At 43.4% G+C, this 20,325-nt stretch overlaps 1 protein-coding gene across 2 annotated transcripts in view; it reads left to right on the top strand.

Annotated features, from left to right (window-relative positions):
• Positions 1–20,325, top strand: part of LOC114031352 (transmembrane 9 superfamily member 2-like) — a 74,659-nt gene that overhangs the window by 51,416 nt on the left and 2,918 nt on the right. Inside the window, exons 13-16 of one of the 2 annotated variants that reach the window (XM_027846418.1) lie at positions 7,204–7,363; positions 9,865–10,016; positions 14,276–14,387; positions 15,983–16,113. In XM_027846418.1, the coding sequence (XP_027702219.1) occupies positions 7,204–7,363; positions 9,865–10,016; positions 14,276–14,387; positions 15,983–16,113 (555 nt within the window). Of the gene's footprint in view, positions 1–7,203; positions 7,364–9,864; positions 10,017–14,275; positions 14,388–15,982; positions 16,155–20,325 lie in introns of both variants that reach the window. The other variant, XM_027846417.1, reaches the window with a different exon arrangement.

Genomic DNA, 20,325 nt, shown 5'->3' with positions numbered 1-20,325 from the left:
TCAGGCCTCTCCTCAAGATTCTCACGGCATGCTCCCCACCCCCACCTCTTCAGCTGATGACCTTACCTCATACTTAACTGACAAACCTGAGGCCGTTTGCCTAGAGTGCCCTCTTGTGCCCTGATCCAGATTTCACATCACTCAAATATCCCCACCACTATCTCTCTTTCGGCAGTCTCTGATGAAGGGGTAACCCATTTGTTTGTCAAGATCGCCTCCTCTACACATACTTTTGATTCCTTCTTATCATTTTCAGCAGATTGCCCACCCTAGGATTCAGACTCTCTTAATCTCCCGTCTCACTTTCTACCTTCCTCACCAGCTAGCATCCTTTAGCTCTCCTCCCCTCCCATAATCCTCCTGGTCAGTGTTACACTTTGTGAGTAGAGTTTAGGGGTTTGTGGAGGTTGATAGGACCAGATCTGGCGACTGATTGGATATGTGGTATGAGTGAGAGTGAGAAGCTTTCAAAAGTGGGTACCTGGGAGGATGATGGTGCCCTAGACCAAGGCATCTTAAACTTTTTCCACTCACAACCCCTTCATCACTTCTTAAACTGGGGGTCGTAACCCCACATGGGGTCTCACCCCACAGTTTAAGAAACGCTGCTAGACAGTAATAGGGAATTTCTGAAAAGGGGTGGATTTGGAGTAATGGTGTCAAAAACTCCAGAGAGGTCAGGAAGGATGAGGCCAGAAAAGGTCATTGTATTAAGATGTGAAGAGATGATGATGATGATGATGATAGCTAACACTTATTTCTGTAGTAGTTTAAGGTTTGCCAAAGCTGCTTCCCTCACTGGGTTGTTTGCCAACCTCAGAGAGAACAGTTACAGTAGAGTCGGGGGTGAGAAGCCAGAAATATGCAAGATCCATAGAAGCTAATAATAATAATCTCCATAATGCTCACCTGCATCTGCTCTCGCATTGATCTGGGGATTCCCTTTGAGGATACAGTCCAGTCAGTCAACAAGCATTTATTAAGCTCTTTTTTTTTTTTACAAGGTAGTTGGGGTTAAATGACTTGCTCAGGGTCATGCAGCTAGTGAGTATCATGTATCTGAGGTTGGATTTGAACTCGGGTCCTTCTGACTCTAGGGCCTGTGCTCTATCCATTGCGCCATTTGGCTGCCCCTTTTATGCTTTTTTATGAGCCCTGCTAAGCTCTGAGGCTACAAAGAAGGACAAAGCCACAGTCCCTGCTCTCAGGGACGGGAGAGACAACATGCAAACAATTAGGGCACCTATAAGATAGGGTACCTATAAGCTACAATATAGATTGCAGCCCAGCCAAGCCCAGCCATTCTCTGTTATTCTGATCATTTTCCTCCCTCCCACATGTTAACAGCAGCATAGGAAAAAACCAACCAACCACAACCAAACCGAAACCCTTGGCATGTCTTATTTCATTTGAGGGCTCTTTCTAACCCATTGAAATAGTCAGCCAGAATTATCACCTCCATCTCACAGATGAAGAAACTGAGGTTCAGTGATATTAGGTGACTGGTGTGAGATCACATGGCCGCCGGCTGTTGTGTCCAGATTGTCTGACTTCTAGCCCTTCTTGCCACTGCCTGATGCTGTCTCGAAGGAGAAGCTTGAGAACAAACAAACCCTTCTATTGACTGGCTGATTGCACTTTGAAACTCATTCACACTAAACTGTTAAGTCATTCAGCCTTTGATTCCTAATTGGAGAATGGAAGGCTTTTTTTTTTTTTCCTTGAAGAACTCTGCAGCATTAGCGAGCAGGTGAAGGATTTCAGAAGATTCAAGGGTTCTTTTGAAATCCCATTAGGCCTACTAGGCCAGCCTGACCATGGACCTCATTCAGGCTTTTTTGGTTTCCAAAGGTGATTTGGGGATGTATGTATTGGCAGTGATAGTGTTCAGGAGGATTAGTATGTTTTTTTCTTCCCATTTTAGTCTCTGGGGAACACAAGTGGGGTGGCCCCGGTGAAGCTGCCCTGGCTTGGTGCCTGGATGTGCCTGTGTCCCTTTGTCCCCAACTTCTTCCAGGACTAGAGCCTGCCCTGACTCTTGTCTGTTGGCAGATCACCTCGTTTCAGGCCTCCCCCTTCCCTGTATGTCCCTTTTCTGCCCAGGCCTAGATTGGATCTTCTCTTTCAGCTCCTCTGAGTTTAAGCCAACTCCCCTAGCTTCCCTCTGACTTCCAGGTAAGCCCCTTGGGCTTTCACACAGGGCACATTGACCACAGACCCCTTCTCTGATGTTCTGGGACACATCCATACAGTTGTTGTTGCCATGTGCTCATTGCCTACTGAACAATACCCCCTTTTAAAGGATGAGAAATTGGGGGGAAGCTCAGATAGGCATCTAGGCTGGACTTGACCATAGCTTATTCCCTCAGTATTGTGGAGCCCATGGGATCTGGAGTATCCATGAGGATGAGGATGGTGCTTCATCATCTCCACAGGAAGGAGTCGGGTGGGGGGGGTGTCACAGAGATAGATGCAAGCCACCTGAGATCTGGCCAAGATGTAAGGGAAATTGGCACAGCCAGCCTGGCTTCAAGGGCCCCAGATCATCCCACTGAGTGCACAGCCCCGGGATGCAGCCAGGTGGGTGCAGGGAGTGTGGCCCAGTGGGAGAGGAGGAGTACAGGAGGGGCTTGGGGATGAACAGGAAGAGAGAAGAGAAGGTGGACTTCAGTGGTAGTTAGGGAAAGAAGGAAAAGAGAATACATAAAGGAAAAAGGAAAGGAACGCTGCAGAAAGAAGTTGGCTGTAGTCCCAGAAGAAACTGTTTTGTCTGAGGTAGAGAGGAAAGAAACAGGAACCTCAAGGAATATTAATGAAGGGCCAGGGTAGTAAGTAGAGTACAAATGAAACTGGGGGCTCAGAAGTAGGCGTGTGTGTGGCACACACTGGGGAGGTGGTGGTAGTGATTTTAGCCCCTGAAACAAAGGAAAGGAGAAGAAGGATTTGGAAGAAAGCATTAGGAGCTGATCAAGTACATATGCCCTCACTGGATTTGCCTACTGCATAGGAAGGAACCTTAGACAGAACATCTGGAAAAGTATTTGGTAAAATGTGGTGGTTGTAAACTTGGGAACTTTTGGGATTCCATGGGCCAGGGCCATTCATTTTGCAAGCCTCTGACTTCTGGCTGGACCCCTCAATCTCTGTTCTCAGCCCAGACCTCCACGACATCCTGCCACCTTAGCCAGTGATGGGAGCTCCAATTTAAACTGGGCCTCACTGCTGGATTCATCTCCTGACAAGGCTGTCTTAAGAAATCAGTGAATGCTTTTGACAGTGGACCCTCCCAGAAGTTCTGTGCTATAGACTGGGTAGATGTACTTTGCGCCTCTTTATTAAATGGGGAAACAGGCTGAGAAGCTTTTAGTGACTTTGCTGAGTACACAGAGATTGTTAGGCAATATAGTGGAGTGACTAGAATGCTGGGCTTGGAGCCAGAAAGACATCAGGGCATGACTCCAGCTTCAGGCATTTTATATGACCTTGGGAGAGTCACTTCCCCACCTTGGATCTTAGAGAGGGTTTGGTTTAGGTGACTCAGGATCCTTTCAATTTTAGTTCCATGATCTTTTGCTCCTTAGATAAGAGGCAGAGCTAAAACCTGAATCGTGGGTTGGAATCTTTGTTTTTTCATCCCTAGTCCATTCTCTCTTTCTACTGTATCATGGTGCCTGGTCCAAAACCTTCGGGGGCTCTCCATGACCTAGAAAATAAATGGCAAATTTCTTACTTTGGCATTCAAGATCCCCATCATTTAGTCTCAATTCAATTTGCTAGTCTTACCTCCAAATATTATAGTCCATGAGCCCTTCACATCTGCCACACTGGTCTTACTAGGTTCCTGAACAAGAATGTGTATACTTCCATCTCAGTCTCCTCAGATAAAAGCTTCCCTGGGCTGATTTTCCCTGATTACACCCTCTTCTGCCCTCTTTATCACTAAGGCTCCTGTGACCCTTAGCAGATGGCTGCCTGTAGCTTGGTATAGTGGAATGAGATCTGGCTCTGGTGTCAGAAGACCTGGGTTCAAATCCTGCTCCTGTTGCATACTACTTGTGTGACTTTGGACAAGCTTCCTTTCCCTGGGCCTGTTTCCTCATCTTTCAAGTGAGGGGTTGGGCCAAATGGCCTCTGGCATCTTTGCTCTAGATCCAGGATTCTATGTATGACCTTGAGCAAGTCCTTCACTGTGTCTCCTGACTGTGTCTCCTCTGTTAAATGAGAGGGTGGACCTAGCTGGCCTTGGAGACTCCTCTATTCTAGCCTAGGTCTGGGCTCCCAGAATCCTCTCCTAAACTAGATGGTAAGGTCACTAGTTTGGACTGCACCCAGGAGGGATGTTCTTGAAATGTTTCTCCGTAATGATAAAATGAACACAGGAATAGGAGGCAGTATTCCCTTTGCCAGGGCTTTAAGACCAGTGAGAAAGGACTGTTCCGATGAAAAGATTTCAAGAAATGGAAAGAGTTGGCCTATGATAAAGATCCTCTGAAAAGAATGGAAGAAATGTAAATAAAATCTGAAGGCTTAACACAAAAAAGAGTAAAGTTGTGTTACAGGAGAAACAGAACTGTGGCATTGAAATGTCATTGAAGTGATGACCAAAAACGAGAATTTCAACAGTTCCATGGAATGAGGGAGTTGTTTGTGCTTCCTGTGTGCCAGGCACTGTGCTAAGTGTTCAAGTTACAAAGAGAGGCAAAAACAGTCCTTGGTCTCATGGGGGAGACAGCATTTAAATAACAAGGTCCAGACAAGGTCTATACAGAGTGGAGGTCATCTGGGACATCATCTCACAGGAGAAAGGTATTAGTGGGTGGGGAGACCCAAAAAGTATCCTGCAGGAGGAGGGATTTGAACTAAATCTGGAAGGAAGCCAGGGAAACTACAACCCATAGGTGAGGAGGGAAAACATTCCAGATATTGAGGACAGCCAGTACAAAGATACAGAGGTGGGAGATGGGGTGTCCAATTTGAGGTGTCCAAAATTTGAGCTGGATCGTAGAGTGGGTGAAGGAGTGGGGGAGTGTAAGAAGATTGGAGTAGTAGAAAGGGGCCAGGTTGTGAAGGGCTTTAAATGCCAACCAGCAGATTGTGTATTTGATCCTGCAGGTATTAGGGAGCCATTTGAGTTGATTGAAGAGAGTGTATGATGTAGACAGACCTAGAAAAATCACTTTGACAGCTGAGTGGAGGATGGACTAGAGGGGGAGTACACTTGAGGCAAAGAGACCAATGAATTCTGAGCCTCTGGCAGTAGTGAGGTGATGAAGTCCTGAAGAGCCTGTCGGTGTGAGAGCAAGAGAAGGTGATGTATATGAAAGATGATGTGAAGGTATGATGACAAAATCTTCAACTGGTTGGGTTTGTGAGGTGAGCAAAAGTGAGGAGCCGAGTGTGACGCTAAGGCCTGAGCCCAGGGTACCAGGAGGATGGTGGGAGGGGAGGAGAGACACAGGATGATAACTGGTGGGGAAGGTAGAAAGAGTCAGGATCCCAGAGGGGGAAATCTGCTGAAATGAAAGAGGGAAATGGGTCAAGGGTTCATGTAGAGGGGTGGGCTTTGGCAAGCAGAGGGCAAGCAAACCTCTTCAGAGAATATAGTGAAAGAGATTTGGGGGGAAAGATAGCTGAATGATGGGAGATGATGGAGAACTGAGGCACAGCCAGGTAAAGCACTTGCCTGAGGGGACACACCCATTCAGAGATCTAGAGCTTGATTGGATCTCAAAGGCCATGTATTTTACAAAGGAGGAAACTGAGGCTCGGGGAGGTGAAGTGACTTCTCCAAGGTTGTGGACAGGATTCTAGATTTAGAGCTGGAAGAGACCTTGGAGGCCATCTGGTTCAACCCACTAATTTTACAGAGGAGGAAACTGAGGCCTTGAGATTTAAACCCTTTAAGCACTTTTTCCTCAAATACTATCTCTGGAGAATACCCCCTCCCCCCCCCAAAAAAAACGGTTTTTTTGGGGAAAAAAAGAACCAGGGGCAATTCCTGAATAGAATAACTGATTATTTGGTGCTTCATGTTGACAAAGTGCTCTCTTCACAACAACCCTGTGATGGAGCCAATGGGAGGGTTATTATTCCCCTTTTACAGATGAGGAAACCAAGACTCAGGTTGAGTAACTTGGCTGTGATCACAGATCATTAAGTGTCAGAGTGTAGATTTGAACTCAGATCTCTGGACTCCAATTTTAGTCCCATTTCTACTGTATTTCACTTCTTCCTCCTTGACCTGAGTTCATAGTTGCTGAAGCCTTTTAGGGTCAGTTACATTATGACTTGGGCTTTTTAAGCAAGTGTTTCTGTGGTTTAGCTTAAAGTTCATACTAAAAGAAAAAAGGAAGAACAGATTTTTACTCTTAGTCATAAAAATAGCCTGTAGGGCAGCAGAAGTATTAAGTGTATAAATACGTACATTCTGAATAGATGGAGCCATGAGGTCACTTACTGTGGTGAGAAGCAGGGTGGGCAATAAGAAAGGACCTGAGAAAAACCGAAGACAATTTGAGTTTCTTCAAGGTCAATGAGGTAGAATTTGGTGTTTGTGAGTAAGAGCTTCATTGCACTTTCTGGAGAAAAAGTCCATGCTAGGAGATCCCTTTGTTGGAGATGCCTACATCCCCAAATAAAGCTGCATTCTCCCTGCCTGAAGACGAGGCTTTGAGATGCCCTGTTCTATATAGTTGGTGACTCTAGTCCTTAGCCATGGCGAGGGGGAGGAGGGGCACAAACTCTGGGCCTTCAGTACTAGCAATGCCCAAGGGCTTGGGTGATGGGAAGAGCATGGCAGCTGCCGCCCTCTAACCTACCAGGCTGTATTGTTCCCAGCTGTTAGACTCTGAACTGACTGGAGGCTGGGAACTAGAGGACCTTTGGAGGTTCCCCACCTCCAAATTCCTGACTTTATTTTCCCATTTGGTTTCTCTTTTCTGTTTTTGCCTTTGTCTTCATTTAAATTAAAAATCCACTAGAGGCTGATGTCTGTCACTGTAAATTATCTGAATTTAAGTCTCCACCATGTGATTAATTGGCAGGGTTTGATTTAATACCAGTTGAAAGTGTGACCTTGCTACCACTCATTACCTCCTTCCTACCTAAAGCAGCTTTAGCATCTGTATCAAATATATCTGACATTTTTCTGAAACTAACTTCTTGATGATCCTTTTTTAAAAAAACAAAACTTTTTTCCCCCAGCATCGTCTTTGCTGATTTCTTCATCATGAATCTTATTCTCTGGGTGAAGGGATCCTCAGCCGCAATCCCCTTTGGTACCTTGCTCGCCATCCTTGCCATGTGGATCGGCATTTCAGTCCCCTTAACATTTATCGGTGCATATTTTGGATTCAAGGAACAGGTAAACTTTGGCAGTATTCATTTGACCGTGAAATAGAATGTGAAAAACTCCATCTTTATTACTGTGCTGCGGTGATCGTGGGCCAGCCTTCCAGCATCTGGGCCTTCACTGCGGTGCCAGGTACTCCCTGGGGCTGTGCTGCTGACGCGTATCCCCGCCTCTCTACACTTTAGGCGACAGTCTTCATGAGTGGCTGTGGCTGAACAAATTCATCATCATTCTACTGATGAGCCTGTCTCAGTTTAGCTAGACTGGTTCTCTGATGAAAGACATATGGTCCATTGCCCAGCTTATAGGCAGAGCTTTTCCTTTCCAGGCTTGTGCTCTGATGGCCTGATGTTTTGAGCACAGGGTCACCTCCACACCATGAAGAGGCATTGCAGGAGGACGTTAGGGGATACGTTTGTTATACAGACCTTTTGGGGATCTCTAGATGCCCATCATTTCATCCGGGTAGGCACTCCGGATGGGGAAACTTCACTCCTGTAGATCAGCACCGCTTTTGTAACTTAAGAGTCTTAAAGATTTGCAAAGAACCATGCTCTCCAAAGTGGGGAGCATTGGAATAACCCCAGAGGGTTGGTGGCTTGACCTCCATGGAGTGTGTGGTTAACCAATGAGAGGATGAGAGGAAAGGTCGCATCCCACCTGAGCAGCACCCCGCTCCATGGCCAATCATGGGCTTGTCTCCAGCACAGCTACCCTTCCTGGTAGGTAGGTAGGTAAGAACTGGCCTGGGCTGCAGTAGGGGCCCCTCTGTGACTGTCTCTGCTGATTAGTTGCTAGTGAGTAAGTCCTACTCCTACTCCTCTCCCTGCCTTTTTGGATTTTTGTTTTGTTTTGTTTTTGGTGGCATTGAGTAGCCCAGGGTGAGCAATCGTGTGGTTTATGAGTATCTATTCCCTCCCTGCCCTGGCTCCAAGGCCACCTCTCTTCTAGAATTCCCTATTTCTGGTGACGACACCACCATGCTTCCATTGATGTAACTTGACAACCTCAGTGTCGTCCTCATCTCCTCACTTACCATTAGCCCACGAGACCGACCTACTGCCAAATATTATTGTTTTTACCTTCCCAGTATCTCTTTTATCATGTCCCCTCTCCTTCGCTCTCATAGCTACCACCCAAGCTCTGGCCCTTATCACCTCTAGCCTGGACCTTCCAAGAAATTGGTCTCTCTGCCTCAAGTTTCTTCCCACTCCAAGCCATCCTCCACTGGAGCATTTTCACTACATTGAAGTTCTGACCTAGTCACTGCCCTATGATCTCAAGTGGCTCCCAATTGACTCAGATCAAGTATCATTTCATCTTTATCTCATCCTTTTCTTAAGATCTGCTTTTGCATAAGTGTTATAATGTCCCTAATCATTAGTATACTAGGATATGTGGGTAATTTATCAATAAGTCAATATACACATGGGGATATGTGCCCAAAACATTTGTACTGCTAGGGATTAAGTGATCAAGTGACTTGCCAGTGCTTCCAAAGCAAATATATGTCAGAGAAAAGACTTGACCAGGTCTTGGTGACTCCACACCTGGCCCTCAGTCTCTGGTGCCACATAGTTTTTCTGTATATACATATGATAGAAAAATTACTGCCCTTGGTAACACTGGGCAGCAAATAATTGGAAATGTTTTTAAGAAATACTTTTATTTCATTAAAGATAGTTGTTAATGTTTACATTTTCCTAAATATGTTAATGTGTTTCCCAAACTATGGAATTTTAGAATCTTCTTTCTGATGTGGCAAAATTAAGAAAACATATTGTAGGGAAAACTGACTCCTGCCAGCCCAGGAATGCAATAGACGTATACAGTGGGCAAATGGGCCAAGGGACAGGAGCCAGAGAGAAGCAGCCATCCAAACACTTTATGGGCTTGAGGTTAGCCGATCCCACAGATGGGAAAGGAGAGCAGGAGACTAAAAGCACAAATCTGGCCAGGCCACTAAAGAATTATAGAAGAAATAGCCAGAGGCTTCCGGGAAAAACTCTGGAAAGCCAACAACGTTCAACTGGGCCCGTAACCCTGCCAGAGGACAGAAAAAAGCAGGTTGCACCTTGTACCATCTGGATATCAAGTGGAGCTTCTTTCTTTTTTTTTTTTCTTCTTGGTGAGGCAATTGGGGTTAAGTGACTTGCTCAGGGTCACACAGGTAGTTAGTTTTATGTATCTGACACTGGATTTGAACTCAGGTCTTCCTGACTCCAAGGCCAGAGCTGAAGTGGAGCTTATTTCTAAAGAAAAACTCTTTGCCAGTGTGGACTGTTGCCTGTTGTGATAGGTTACTGACCCAGCTTGGGTAATCAGTCCTGTGAAATCTAAACAGGCTAGACAAGTGCCTTGGCCTAGTTTAGACATGGCTTCCAAGAATGGGAGCTAGAGTAGATAAGTAAGCACTTGGTATCTGGGATTTTACATGTTCTAGGATTCTTTGTGCTGATTATTTCTGTACAAAGTTATTTTCATTTCATCCTGTTCTTATTTTTATCTTTAAGCCAATTGAGCACCCAGTTCGTACAAACCAGATTCCCCGGCAGATTCCTGAGCAGTCCTTCTTTACAAAGCCCTTGCCTGGCATCATCATGGGCGGCATTTTACCCTTTGGCTGTATTTTCATTCAACTCTTTTTCATTCTGAACAGTATTTGGTGAGTATCGATTCTTCATTGGAGACATTTTTTAGCTGTTCCTTATTATTTGCTGAATTCATGATTCTTGTGTTTTGGAGAATTTATCAATTCAGCTGCAGTAACCACGTTATCTCCCCATTGTCTAGAAGTGAAGTATTACCCAAAAGTGGATTTTCCAGGTAACTAAAGCTCACTCCTCAAAATGCCAAGACTTTTTCAGGGGCTTGATATTATTTTATATTCTTTTTAAAAATATATTTTAAAATGTAATTTTTCTTTCAATGAACAAAAATCCATCTTGTCTCTTTTCCTCCCACACACCCTCTCCACGGGTCTCCCGCTGAAAAAGAAAGAAAAACAAAATCTTTGTAACACATGCAGATCCAGGCCCAAAACACCAAGACTTTTACAGATATCTTTTTGGATCGAAATTTTTTTAAAAATGCAAACAGAGGACACTGAATATAGTTTAACCTTTTCTTCAAGATTCGGGGTCATCATGGCATGACGTCACTACTTATTTGGACCCTACAACTTTGGGGTGGTTTTTTTTTTGTTTTGTTTTGAGGAGCCGCCCCTCCAAAATGTCAGGTGTCACTTCTGGCCTGGGCAGGCCCCGCTTCTAACAGCTCCCCGCTCCCTCTCCCCTTTCTTTTGTGCTGCTTTTAATCTTCAATGACCTGAAAAAATCCCTTCCCAGAGGCTGTTAGAATTACATGTAAATTCAGAGTCAATAGCTCTGAATAAAGGCATGAGGGCCTCTCCTGCAGAGTATAGTGAAAGGGCTTTAGTTCCCTGGCTTTGAGTTATGGCCCAAGCTCCAGGGCCTTTTTGTTTACTTCCTGGTTCTTGGCTGGGTTTAGGCCAAGGTTGCCAGGAACTGGCTAAGTCGGGGGTTCCTACTGTGGCTAGAGTTGTGGAGATTGGAGAAAAGGTGCCCTCCTATGGAGCGTTGGTGTGTATAGAGGTACTCTGTGTGTATGGCTGCCTCATGCCTTTAACCCAAGTAATGCTAGCAAACTAACCCTGTATGCTCTTAAAAACAGGCCTAATCATGCTCATTAAGAGCCCACCTTAGCCTGAGCAGCCCATAGGAGGTACAGAAGGTACAGAAGGTAGATTGTTTACAGCGACAAAACCTTTAACGTGGCTGCAAAACAGATGATGGGAACGGTATTTTCCAGATGTTTTTGATGGAACAATCATTTTTTAAGCCAAAATTGAGAAACTCCTTAGAATTTAGTTTTTCTTGCCAGTGAAAAATATGTGCTTTGGTTATACTTGCCATGTAAAGAAATTCCACTTATTCCCCAGAATGAGACTGTAAACTTTAAATGTGATTTTTAAAAAATGAGGTGTGCATTTAATGGTTTTTCCCTCATCCCCAGAAGACTTGAAAATTTATGCCTCATATCCCAATTTAGTCAGTTCTGCACTAACTGAGGGGAATAGCAGTAAATATCAGCTGGAAATGGGAGGGGCAGGCAGCCAGGGCGGGGGGCAGGGTGAGAATTGGGTCCTGAGCGTTCAGGTTTCTCATCGGGTTCTAGAAACTGTTATTTGTGACGATGAGAGTGCTAACCCACTGAACACCTGAATCAGCCCTCAAAGGCTCCTCTTTCTCTCCCTGTCCAAATGCCAGATGGGTCGTTCTCAGTGGAAGGAGTTCCTAAGCTGAAGTCACAGGTGCGCGCATGTGTGTGTGTGTGTGTGTGTGTGTGTGTGTGTGTATGTGTATGTATGCATTCTAATGAATATTTACATCCCTCTGGTTCTTTCAGTCTCTAATTTGCATATGTATGCCATGTTTTGTACTAAATGTATATTTGTAAACACTTGTGATGAAGTCTGTGTATATTTTAGTTTTCACATTTTTCACTTAACTTTTGAATTATTTCTCATATATTGCTATGAGCCCAATGCTTGTCATTTTGAATAGCTGTAGACTACTATTCTATCATGTTAATGTACCCGAGTTTGCCTGACCATTTTATTTGGCACATTTGCCTCATTTCTAGTTCCCCACCATGAATATGGGCTCATAGGTCGTTAGAGCTGAGACCAGAGCTCAGTCATCGAATCCAACCCATTCATCTTACAGATGAGCAAAACCGAGGCCCAGCAGAGAGACTGTGGCTCATGGAAGCTCACCGAGGAGGCAGTGGCTCAGGGTCAAATGTTTTGTGGATCTTTCCTTTGGTCTTATTACCACCAGGAGGTGAATGATTGGATCAGGGCCTGAGCCCCAGAGCTCCTCCTGGTCATCTCCTTAGGATTGGGCCTTCCACAGCTCCCCATTACCACTCCCAGCCCCTCAGCCTGGCTCCTTCCTGCTCTTCAGCCTTCATCTTCCCTCCCTCTCCCAGCCTCAGTATCTGTGGTTGCAGCCAAAGCAGACCAAGAACTCTGCTTGAGCCTGCTGGGGCATCTCCGTGGAGGGCCCCTCACCCCTACCCCGGGGCCTTGATGCTAATAGTTCTTCACCTTTGCCTCTTAGAGGCTCTAGAGAGCGTGAATCACTCCAGCTGTTGCCTCCTCCAGGAAGCCTTCCCCATTCTCCCCCCACTCCAGTTGTTAGTATTGATTTTTATGATATTCTATTTTTTTTATTCTTTATTGTACTCCTCTGGGTACATATTCTGTCTCCTCTCCCAATAGAATGTGAGCCCCTTAAAGGCAGGAATTATTTTGTCTTTGTATCCCCTGTGCCTTGTACGGTACCTTGCACTTACTTCTAGTAGGTGTTTGATGTTTGTTGAATGCTTTCATGTGTGTGTATGTATATGACACATGTATTTATATGTACATGTATGTACTGTAAATATACATACATGAAGAGAGAGCCAGATTGCTCTCTAGAGAGACTGAACCAATTTCAGCAGCATCCCTGTTAGCTTCCAGCTCCTCCAATATTGTTATTTTTGAGAATTCAAGAGATGTGTAAGGGTACCATGGTGTTGTTTTAATTTTCATTTTAAAAATCTTGCTGGCAACCTGTGTATCTTGAAAATGTAAGTCAGAAATTGCACAGTTGTGTCTGAATCACTCATACGACACTGGCAAGGCCCCTGCTGCCATCTACTTGTCTGCGAGATGTCTGCCTTCCTGTGGTCCCCAGGATGCCACCCACTGGCTTTCTATTGCATCTTTCACCTGCCAGGGTTTATCATCTGCAATTTTCCATTTTGGAAAGTGACTGTGTCTCTTTCACTAGGCAAAGCATGAATGCTGCTGACCTGATGGACTTTAGGTGAGAGCAGATTGGGAATAGAAGTGTGGGAGAAAGAGAGAGAGAGAGAGAGAATAGTAGCAGCAAGTCAATCAGACAAGCATTTATTAAGTGTCGACCATATGCTAGGCTCTGTGCTGGGCCCTGGGGATATTGGAGCTACAAAGACGTAAATTGTAGGCCCCACCCTCAAAGTTCTTAACATTCAACTGGGGGGATGAAACAGGGACAAAGTTAAATTTGTCCAGCATTTTAAGGTTTGCAAAACACTTTTGATACGTGACCTTTCTGGTCCTCACAACAAGCCTAGGAGGTAGGTGCTATCATTGTCCACGTTTTACAGATGTGGAAAGGGAGACAACAGAGGTGAAATGACTTGCCCAGGGTCGCACTGCTAGTAAGTATCTGAGGCTGGATTTGAACTCTGGTCTTCTTGACTCCAAGTCCAACATTCTGAGTAAAATTAAGAGTTGAAGGGAAGAGGGGAAAAAAAGCACTAGCCACTAAGGGAACCGGGAATAGCCTCTTGTAGGAGCTGCTACTTAACCTGAGCCTGGAAGGGAGCTCAGGGTTTAGCTTCCAAGAGGTGGAAATGAAGGAGAGCCTGGGAACAAAAACTAACATCAAGCAGGGAAGAATGTGAAATTAGTCTAGAAAGGCAGCCGACCTGCAATGGATTTTCAATGCCATACTTAGGTGTTTGTATTTGATCCTAGAGGCAATAGGGAGCCAGTGAGGCTTCTTGAGCAGGAGAATGCCATAGCCAGACTTATGCTTAGGGCTATCCATTTGTCTGGAGGCAGGGAAGCCAATGAGAAGGTCATTGCAGTAGGTCTAAGAAAAGTAGCTGGCAAAATCAGATGCAGAGTATGTCCAAGAACAGGAGAGCAAATTTAGCAGCAGCAGAAATGGGAAACTGATCTTCCTCGGATGACTGGTTAGTTTCTGTTTTGACCATGACACTGATTTCATGAAATCTTGTGTGTGTGTGTGTGTGTGTTCAAGTTTAGAGATGGATTTCCAAGTTTATACTGTTTTTGCTTTTCAGGTCTCATCAGATGTACTACATGTTTGGCTTCCTTTTCCTAGTTTTTATCATTCTTCTCATCACTTGCTCAGAAGCTACAGTCTTGCTCTGCTATTTCCATTTATGTGCTGAGGTAAGGACCGAATCTCCTTTGGTTTAGATAGGCATGCAGGGAGCCTTCAGCAAATCACAGTTTGGGGGTGAAAGTTTTTGTTCTGAAAGCCATTGGTGCACTCCAGAGGGGGTGAGGGGCGGGGGCACAATGAGCTGGCCGGGAGGGGTGGGGAGCACTGGAGAGCATGCAGCCAGGGGTCCGTAGGCACCAGGCTGATATATTTGCTTAATGATGTCTTTTGACTCTAATGCAGTTATGCAGTCAAAGCTAGACATGGCAAATAGAAACAGAACCATGTTCTCTCTGGCTCTTGCTGCTGCCTCCTATTAATCCTCTAACATGGAAAGATAAGGGCTTGTCCGATACTGCAGGTATAAAGAATTGCACCCCATCGCCTGGCCTGTGGGCTGTGAGGCCGTGGGGGAGGGGAGGCCATAGCAGCCTAACCAGGCTTGTAACATGTGGAGGGCTGGCAATCTGCATTTGGAGAGGGGATAGTCACATTGATGGATTGGTGTGCATTTTTGAAGCCCGTGGAGTTCCCCTTGCTCTGGCCTCCCAGTTAGCTACCTTGGGCTCTTTGTGGGTCAGAATACTCTCTAAACCTTTGCCTATAAGCCCCTGGACCTATGTCTTTAGGTTTGTTTCTTTTATATTTACTGGTCAGCTTAGGCCAAAGTCAACAATAAATTAATAATAATATATTATCAATGTAAATAAAGTAAGAATAGCATGTTTTCCATATGAATTTTGGGTTTGCTGTCCCCCAGGTCCATGCACACTCAGTTGGAAGGGTGGACCTTTGTGGAGGCCACATGTAGCTAGGTCACTTCTGTGAAGGAATGTCCATGCAGTGGATGTGTGTGACCAGGCTACATGTACGGAGGGACTACTCCTGCCTCTGGTGGTACATATGCCCATGTCATTGCTGTTCCGTGCCCCAAGCTGATACCTATCATCCCTTTCTCTCTAGTCAGTGGTCCTTTCAGCTCTCCTGCCCATCCACTTGTGCATATGCATAGCATTCACAAGCCTCCTCCCAGCCCAGCAGAGACCACTACTTCAGGCCTTTCAGCTTGCTGCTTCTGCCCGATACCTTTGTCATCTGCTCAGCCTACCATAGTACAGTTGAAAAAAAAAAAACAAACCCAGATCAGAAATTGTCTTGGCAGCCTTGGCCCGGGTTTGGGGAACTATTTTCTCCCCACCCTGGTTCGGTGGTACTTAGATGTTGACTGGGGCCTACTGAGTTCTAGCATTTTTTTAAACTTTAAATATTATTTTGTGCCAGTGGCTTAAGATATCCGAATCTTAGAGATGAGCAGGAATGGGGAAAGTTGGGATATGATCATTTTAGATAAGAATTTTTAAAAAATTTTACTCTTGTGACCCATTCTTTAAGGGTGAAAGCACTGGCCGACCCTCGATACTGTATTTTAACTACTTAATATTTCTGCAGAGCTTAAAGCATCACACAAAAGGGTTTTTCTTTTTGCAACTCATGGGGCCTTTCCACAGTAGGTGGGTTTGATGTTTGCGGCAGTGGTGTTTGGCCTTCCTCCCACCAATCCCTGTCCACCCAGATGACCCTTTCCCTTTCTGCTGTGTTTCAGGATTACCATTGGTGGTGGAGGGCATTCCTCACCAGCAGCTTTACAGCCATTTACCTCCTCATCTACGCAGTCCATTACTTCTTTTCAAAACTCCAAATCACAGGAACCGCCAGCACCATCTTATACTTCGGGTATACGATGATCATGGTCTTAATTTTTTTCCTTTTCACAGGTAAATGGAGAATGGGCATATTGATAATGAGATACTTGGAATAGCCCCAAGAGCAATTAATTTAGGGAAGGGCAATAGTGCAAAAAGCCTTCTTTCATTAGTTCTGTAATAGTGTGGAAAGTTCTGGAAAAGGTTATGCTTGGAAATTTCCTGTACTTTGCATGCAAGGCCGCCCTGCCTCCTTGAAACCATAAGGAAATGTTCTATGTCACAAAAGCTTGTACATGTTCCATTTTGTTTTTGTATCTTACACAAAAATTCGCCTTTGAATAGAGGCCAACTATGAAAATTAACTGAAATGAACACCTTTTAAATAGAGTAGAAATTATTTTTATTCGACCAGATGAGAACATAAATAGGAATTTTGACATGTCGGGGCTCTTTGGGTTTGGACTCAAATCCTCTCTTTTCTCTTTCTCCCCACTTCTGAATAACTGTGTTATGAAACTTAATTTTATAGAACCAAAGTCTTTGTGATCGATTTTCAAACCTGTTTACAATAAAAAATCCCCACAAATATAAATGTCAGTATAATTTTATCAGCAGCTCCCTTGAAATGCCTTCCAAACTTATTGTGTATTCAGAAAAATGGAAAAACATCTCCATTGTTTTTATTATATAGTTATAGCCAACTGTTCTGCTTGGGCTTTTTGTTTTGCATGCTCTCAGAGAGGTTTTCCATATTTCTTTCAAGCTCTCCTATTTGTCATTCTTAATGATGATTCTAGTACTTAATTGCATTATGCCAAACAGTGGTTTGTTCAGCCATTCACCAACTGTTGGGCTTTTAGGGTTTTGTCTAGTTTTTCACCATTACAGGGAATGTAGCCATAACCATATTTTTGCAGAGATAATTCTTTAAATTTATTTCCTCATGGAAAATGATTTCCACCACTAGAATGACTGGATCAAGGGGTCTGCTAAGGTTTATGACTTGTTTTGTACGGCAAAATCGCTCTTCAGCAAGTCTGGATACCTGTTTCCTGCTGCCTTGCCAAGATCGTTGTCATTTTTATTTTTGCCAGTTTGATGGGGATCAGGGGATACCTCAGAGTTGTTCAAGTTTATGTTTCTTTGATTATTAGGGAGGTTGAACATTTTCCCAAAGGTTATTTTTTGGTTTGGCATTTTTCTTTCTTTCTTTCTTTTTTTAAAACAGTCTGTTTTTCCTCTTTTGTAAGTTGCCTGTTTATATCTTCTGACCATTTTTTCTATTTGAGACTAGATATTCTTTGCCTTGATAGATTTGTATCCATTCTGCATAAATTCTGGATGTTAGGCCTTGATCTTATCCTCACCGTGAACATTTTTTCCTAATATTTTCTTTTCTTTTCTTTTTTTTGTTAAGCTGTTTTTCACAGTACAACATCCTCATATTTTAATATACCCATTTGTTCCCTTCACAAATCACAATCCTTCCACACCTTCTCCTGCTGTGATTTGCTTACAGCAAACCGTCCATCTAGAATTTTTTGAGAAGGCCCGGTGGTCTCCCTTGGCTGATTTTCCTCTCTCGTATGTGTCCTTTGTTCTTGCTAGATGACTGGCCCCTGCCTCTTCCTCTCTTTTTCTTTTTCTTTTTTTTTTTCCTCCTCTCTTTTTCAAAGCCATCCTTGATATATTGATGTCACTCAATATAATTCTTGGACATGAGTCATGGATGGCAATATACTGCCACCGACTCACTCACCCCAACCATGCGGGGTAATATAGGTGCCCTTCCCGGGCCCCTGCCAAGTGTGGCTTGTGTAAAACCTGACTGTGGCCAAAAATTGTACTCTTAGGAAAGGGGAATGATAACAAAAGAGACACAGTGAAGCATTCATCCCCAAACCCCCAAACCTTTATACGAATTGAAAGGAATGTTTTTAAAAAGTCATAGTATATTTATTTATTAAGCTGCATAATTATTTTTCAGTGAATCCATACATCTAGACATTTGTTTTTCCTTTAAAAGATCTTTCAATTTAGGGACATGACCTTACATTTGGACCACCGTGGTAATCATACCCATATAACAAGTCCCAGTAATTTCTTCCTTATGTTCGATTGTAAAGATTTATTTCCTATCTATATTTGGGATAAATAGACTGGCGTATTTTCTGTTTACTTTTTAAAGAAAATATTTTAAAAACCCTCATTGGACTAGCTGAGATTTCTTGTGATATGAAGTAAAGGTCCACTTTTTTCTTTTTCACCATCTTGCCATCCAGATCTCCCAATAGCATTTTATTAAATTATGATTCCTCTCCCCAGTGTTTGCTATCAAAAAGTTAATCAAACACTCCCCTTTCCTATCTGTTTGATTCTATTTCTGGGCTCTCCCCCACGCGTTTCGAGTCGAGGCTGCGGTGTGTACCGAAGCAGCATTTCCCCAAGCTTGTCATTCTCAGGTGCACTTGGAGATTATGAAGGATCTGTCAGAAAAGGGCATTGGGCACTAGGGATGGGGAGGGTGGGCCTGATGGAAAGAGGATTAAGAAGTCCTAACCTCCAGATAGCCTTGAAATACATTAGGAGAGCTGGTGGTGGGAAGGTTCCTTCAACATCACCTGGTTTATCCCTCTCACTTCATAGAGAAAGAATTTGCGGCTAGTGAAGCTCAGAAAGGGAAGGTGACTGGCCCAAAGTCACACAATACGTTCGTGGCCAAGTTACTACTAGACCCGAGTCCAAGAAAACATTTCTGCTTGGAGTTGGACAGACTTCAGTTTAGGGTTTTGCCTCTTTATTTTAGAGTCAACGTCAACACTTGAATTAATTTTTTTTTTAAATTCACTATTTTTTTCCCTTTTTCTCTATTAGTTTTTTAAATTTTCTTTTTAAAATAAATTTTATTGACATTTTAAAAAATTTCGCTAAAAATTCTTTCCAGTATCTTTCTGCCTCCCTGTCTCATAAAATAATTATTTTAAAAAAAAGAAAAGAAAAAAGAAAAAATCAGCGAATCCAATGAATACATTGAAATAGACTGAAAAGATATGCATGATGGCAGCCCATGGACCTCCCACCTCTACAAAGGAGGGAGAAGGTGGGGGCAGCTCCTCATAGCTATTATTTGACTCACTGTAATTTTAAAAGAAAAATAGTGACCGTGGGGAGCAAAGCAGTTGAAAATCTTTAGCTAAAACCCAGCTATTATACAAACCCCCCTCCTAGCATCGTCATTGATTTTTCATTCCTCAGTCATTTTAAAATGAAAAGTCAGCTTGATTCAGGTTTAAATTATTAGAAAGTTAAAATGGAATTGTACTCAAAAGCCTACTTCAAACTGGGCAAATGAGAGCAATTGCAGGGGGGAAAAACCCTATAGATTAGTTAGAAATGCATTAATTATATTTTGAACCAAAAAAAAGTGCCTATGTACCACCTTCACCTACAAGATGAAAACTGGTAGATTTAAAAATAGAAACTTAAATTTTTGTAAATGATCTTCATAATTTTAAGTGGTTCAGCCTTCTATAATGACACTGTATTTGGAGATAAAAAATAAAATCTAGTCAATCCTTATTTTTATAAAGTTAAGAATTTGCCTTTTTTTTTAAATTAATGCATTAGGTGTTAAATTATAACAATGGATTCAGCTCCTGTAATAAGTCTGCTTTGAAACATGCTTTTGTTTCACTGTGATAACCTATATAATTTGATGAGAATTTTCCTTTGAGTGGGATTCCCATGGAACACTTGTGGTGAACGCCTAAACTAGACTAGCACATGGCTGTGATTTGTGGTGGTCATAAGATTTTATTTGCAACTCATTGAAGCCTTGACTTTTAAGAAAAGATGTCAAAATAATTTGTCCCATTGTGCTATTTCCCGGCCACAAGAAATCAGAGGACACTTGCAGAAGCTGCCAGTAGTAAATGTTACTGCCTGCAAGCTCAAAGGCTGTCAAGGATTTACTCCAATTTGAGACACCTTCCATACTGCTGCCTATACACAATGATTGTTAATTGACGAGTTTGGCCTAATGGCCAACTTGCTTTCTGTGGTTGAGTAGTAAATTTAGTGTTTGTATGTGCCCATATGACTTATTAGGTATGCGCAGTGGCAATCTCTCAAAAAGCCCCAGCTCCATGATGCTTTTCTGCCAACCTGAATTGCCATTCTTTTCAGAATGGCATTTGGTGCTTCTGGTTAAATTGTGTGTAGAATCTGAGGAGTGGATGGA

Source organism: Vombatus ursinus, unplaced genomic scaffold (assembly GCF_900497805.2).
Source record: "Vombatus ursinus unplaced genomic scaffold, bare-nosed wombat genome assembly UNPS02015152.1, whole genome shotgun sequence".
In the NCBI taxonomy this organism is placed as follows: domain Eukaryota; kingdom Metazoa; phylum Chordata; class Mammalia; order Diprotodontia; family Vombatidae; genus Vombatus; species Vombatus ursinus.
This window is presented reverse-complemented; position numbering and strand designations above follow the sequence as displayed.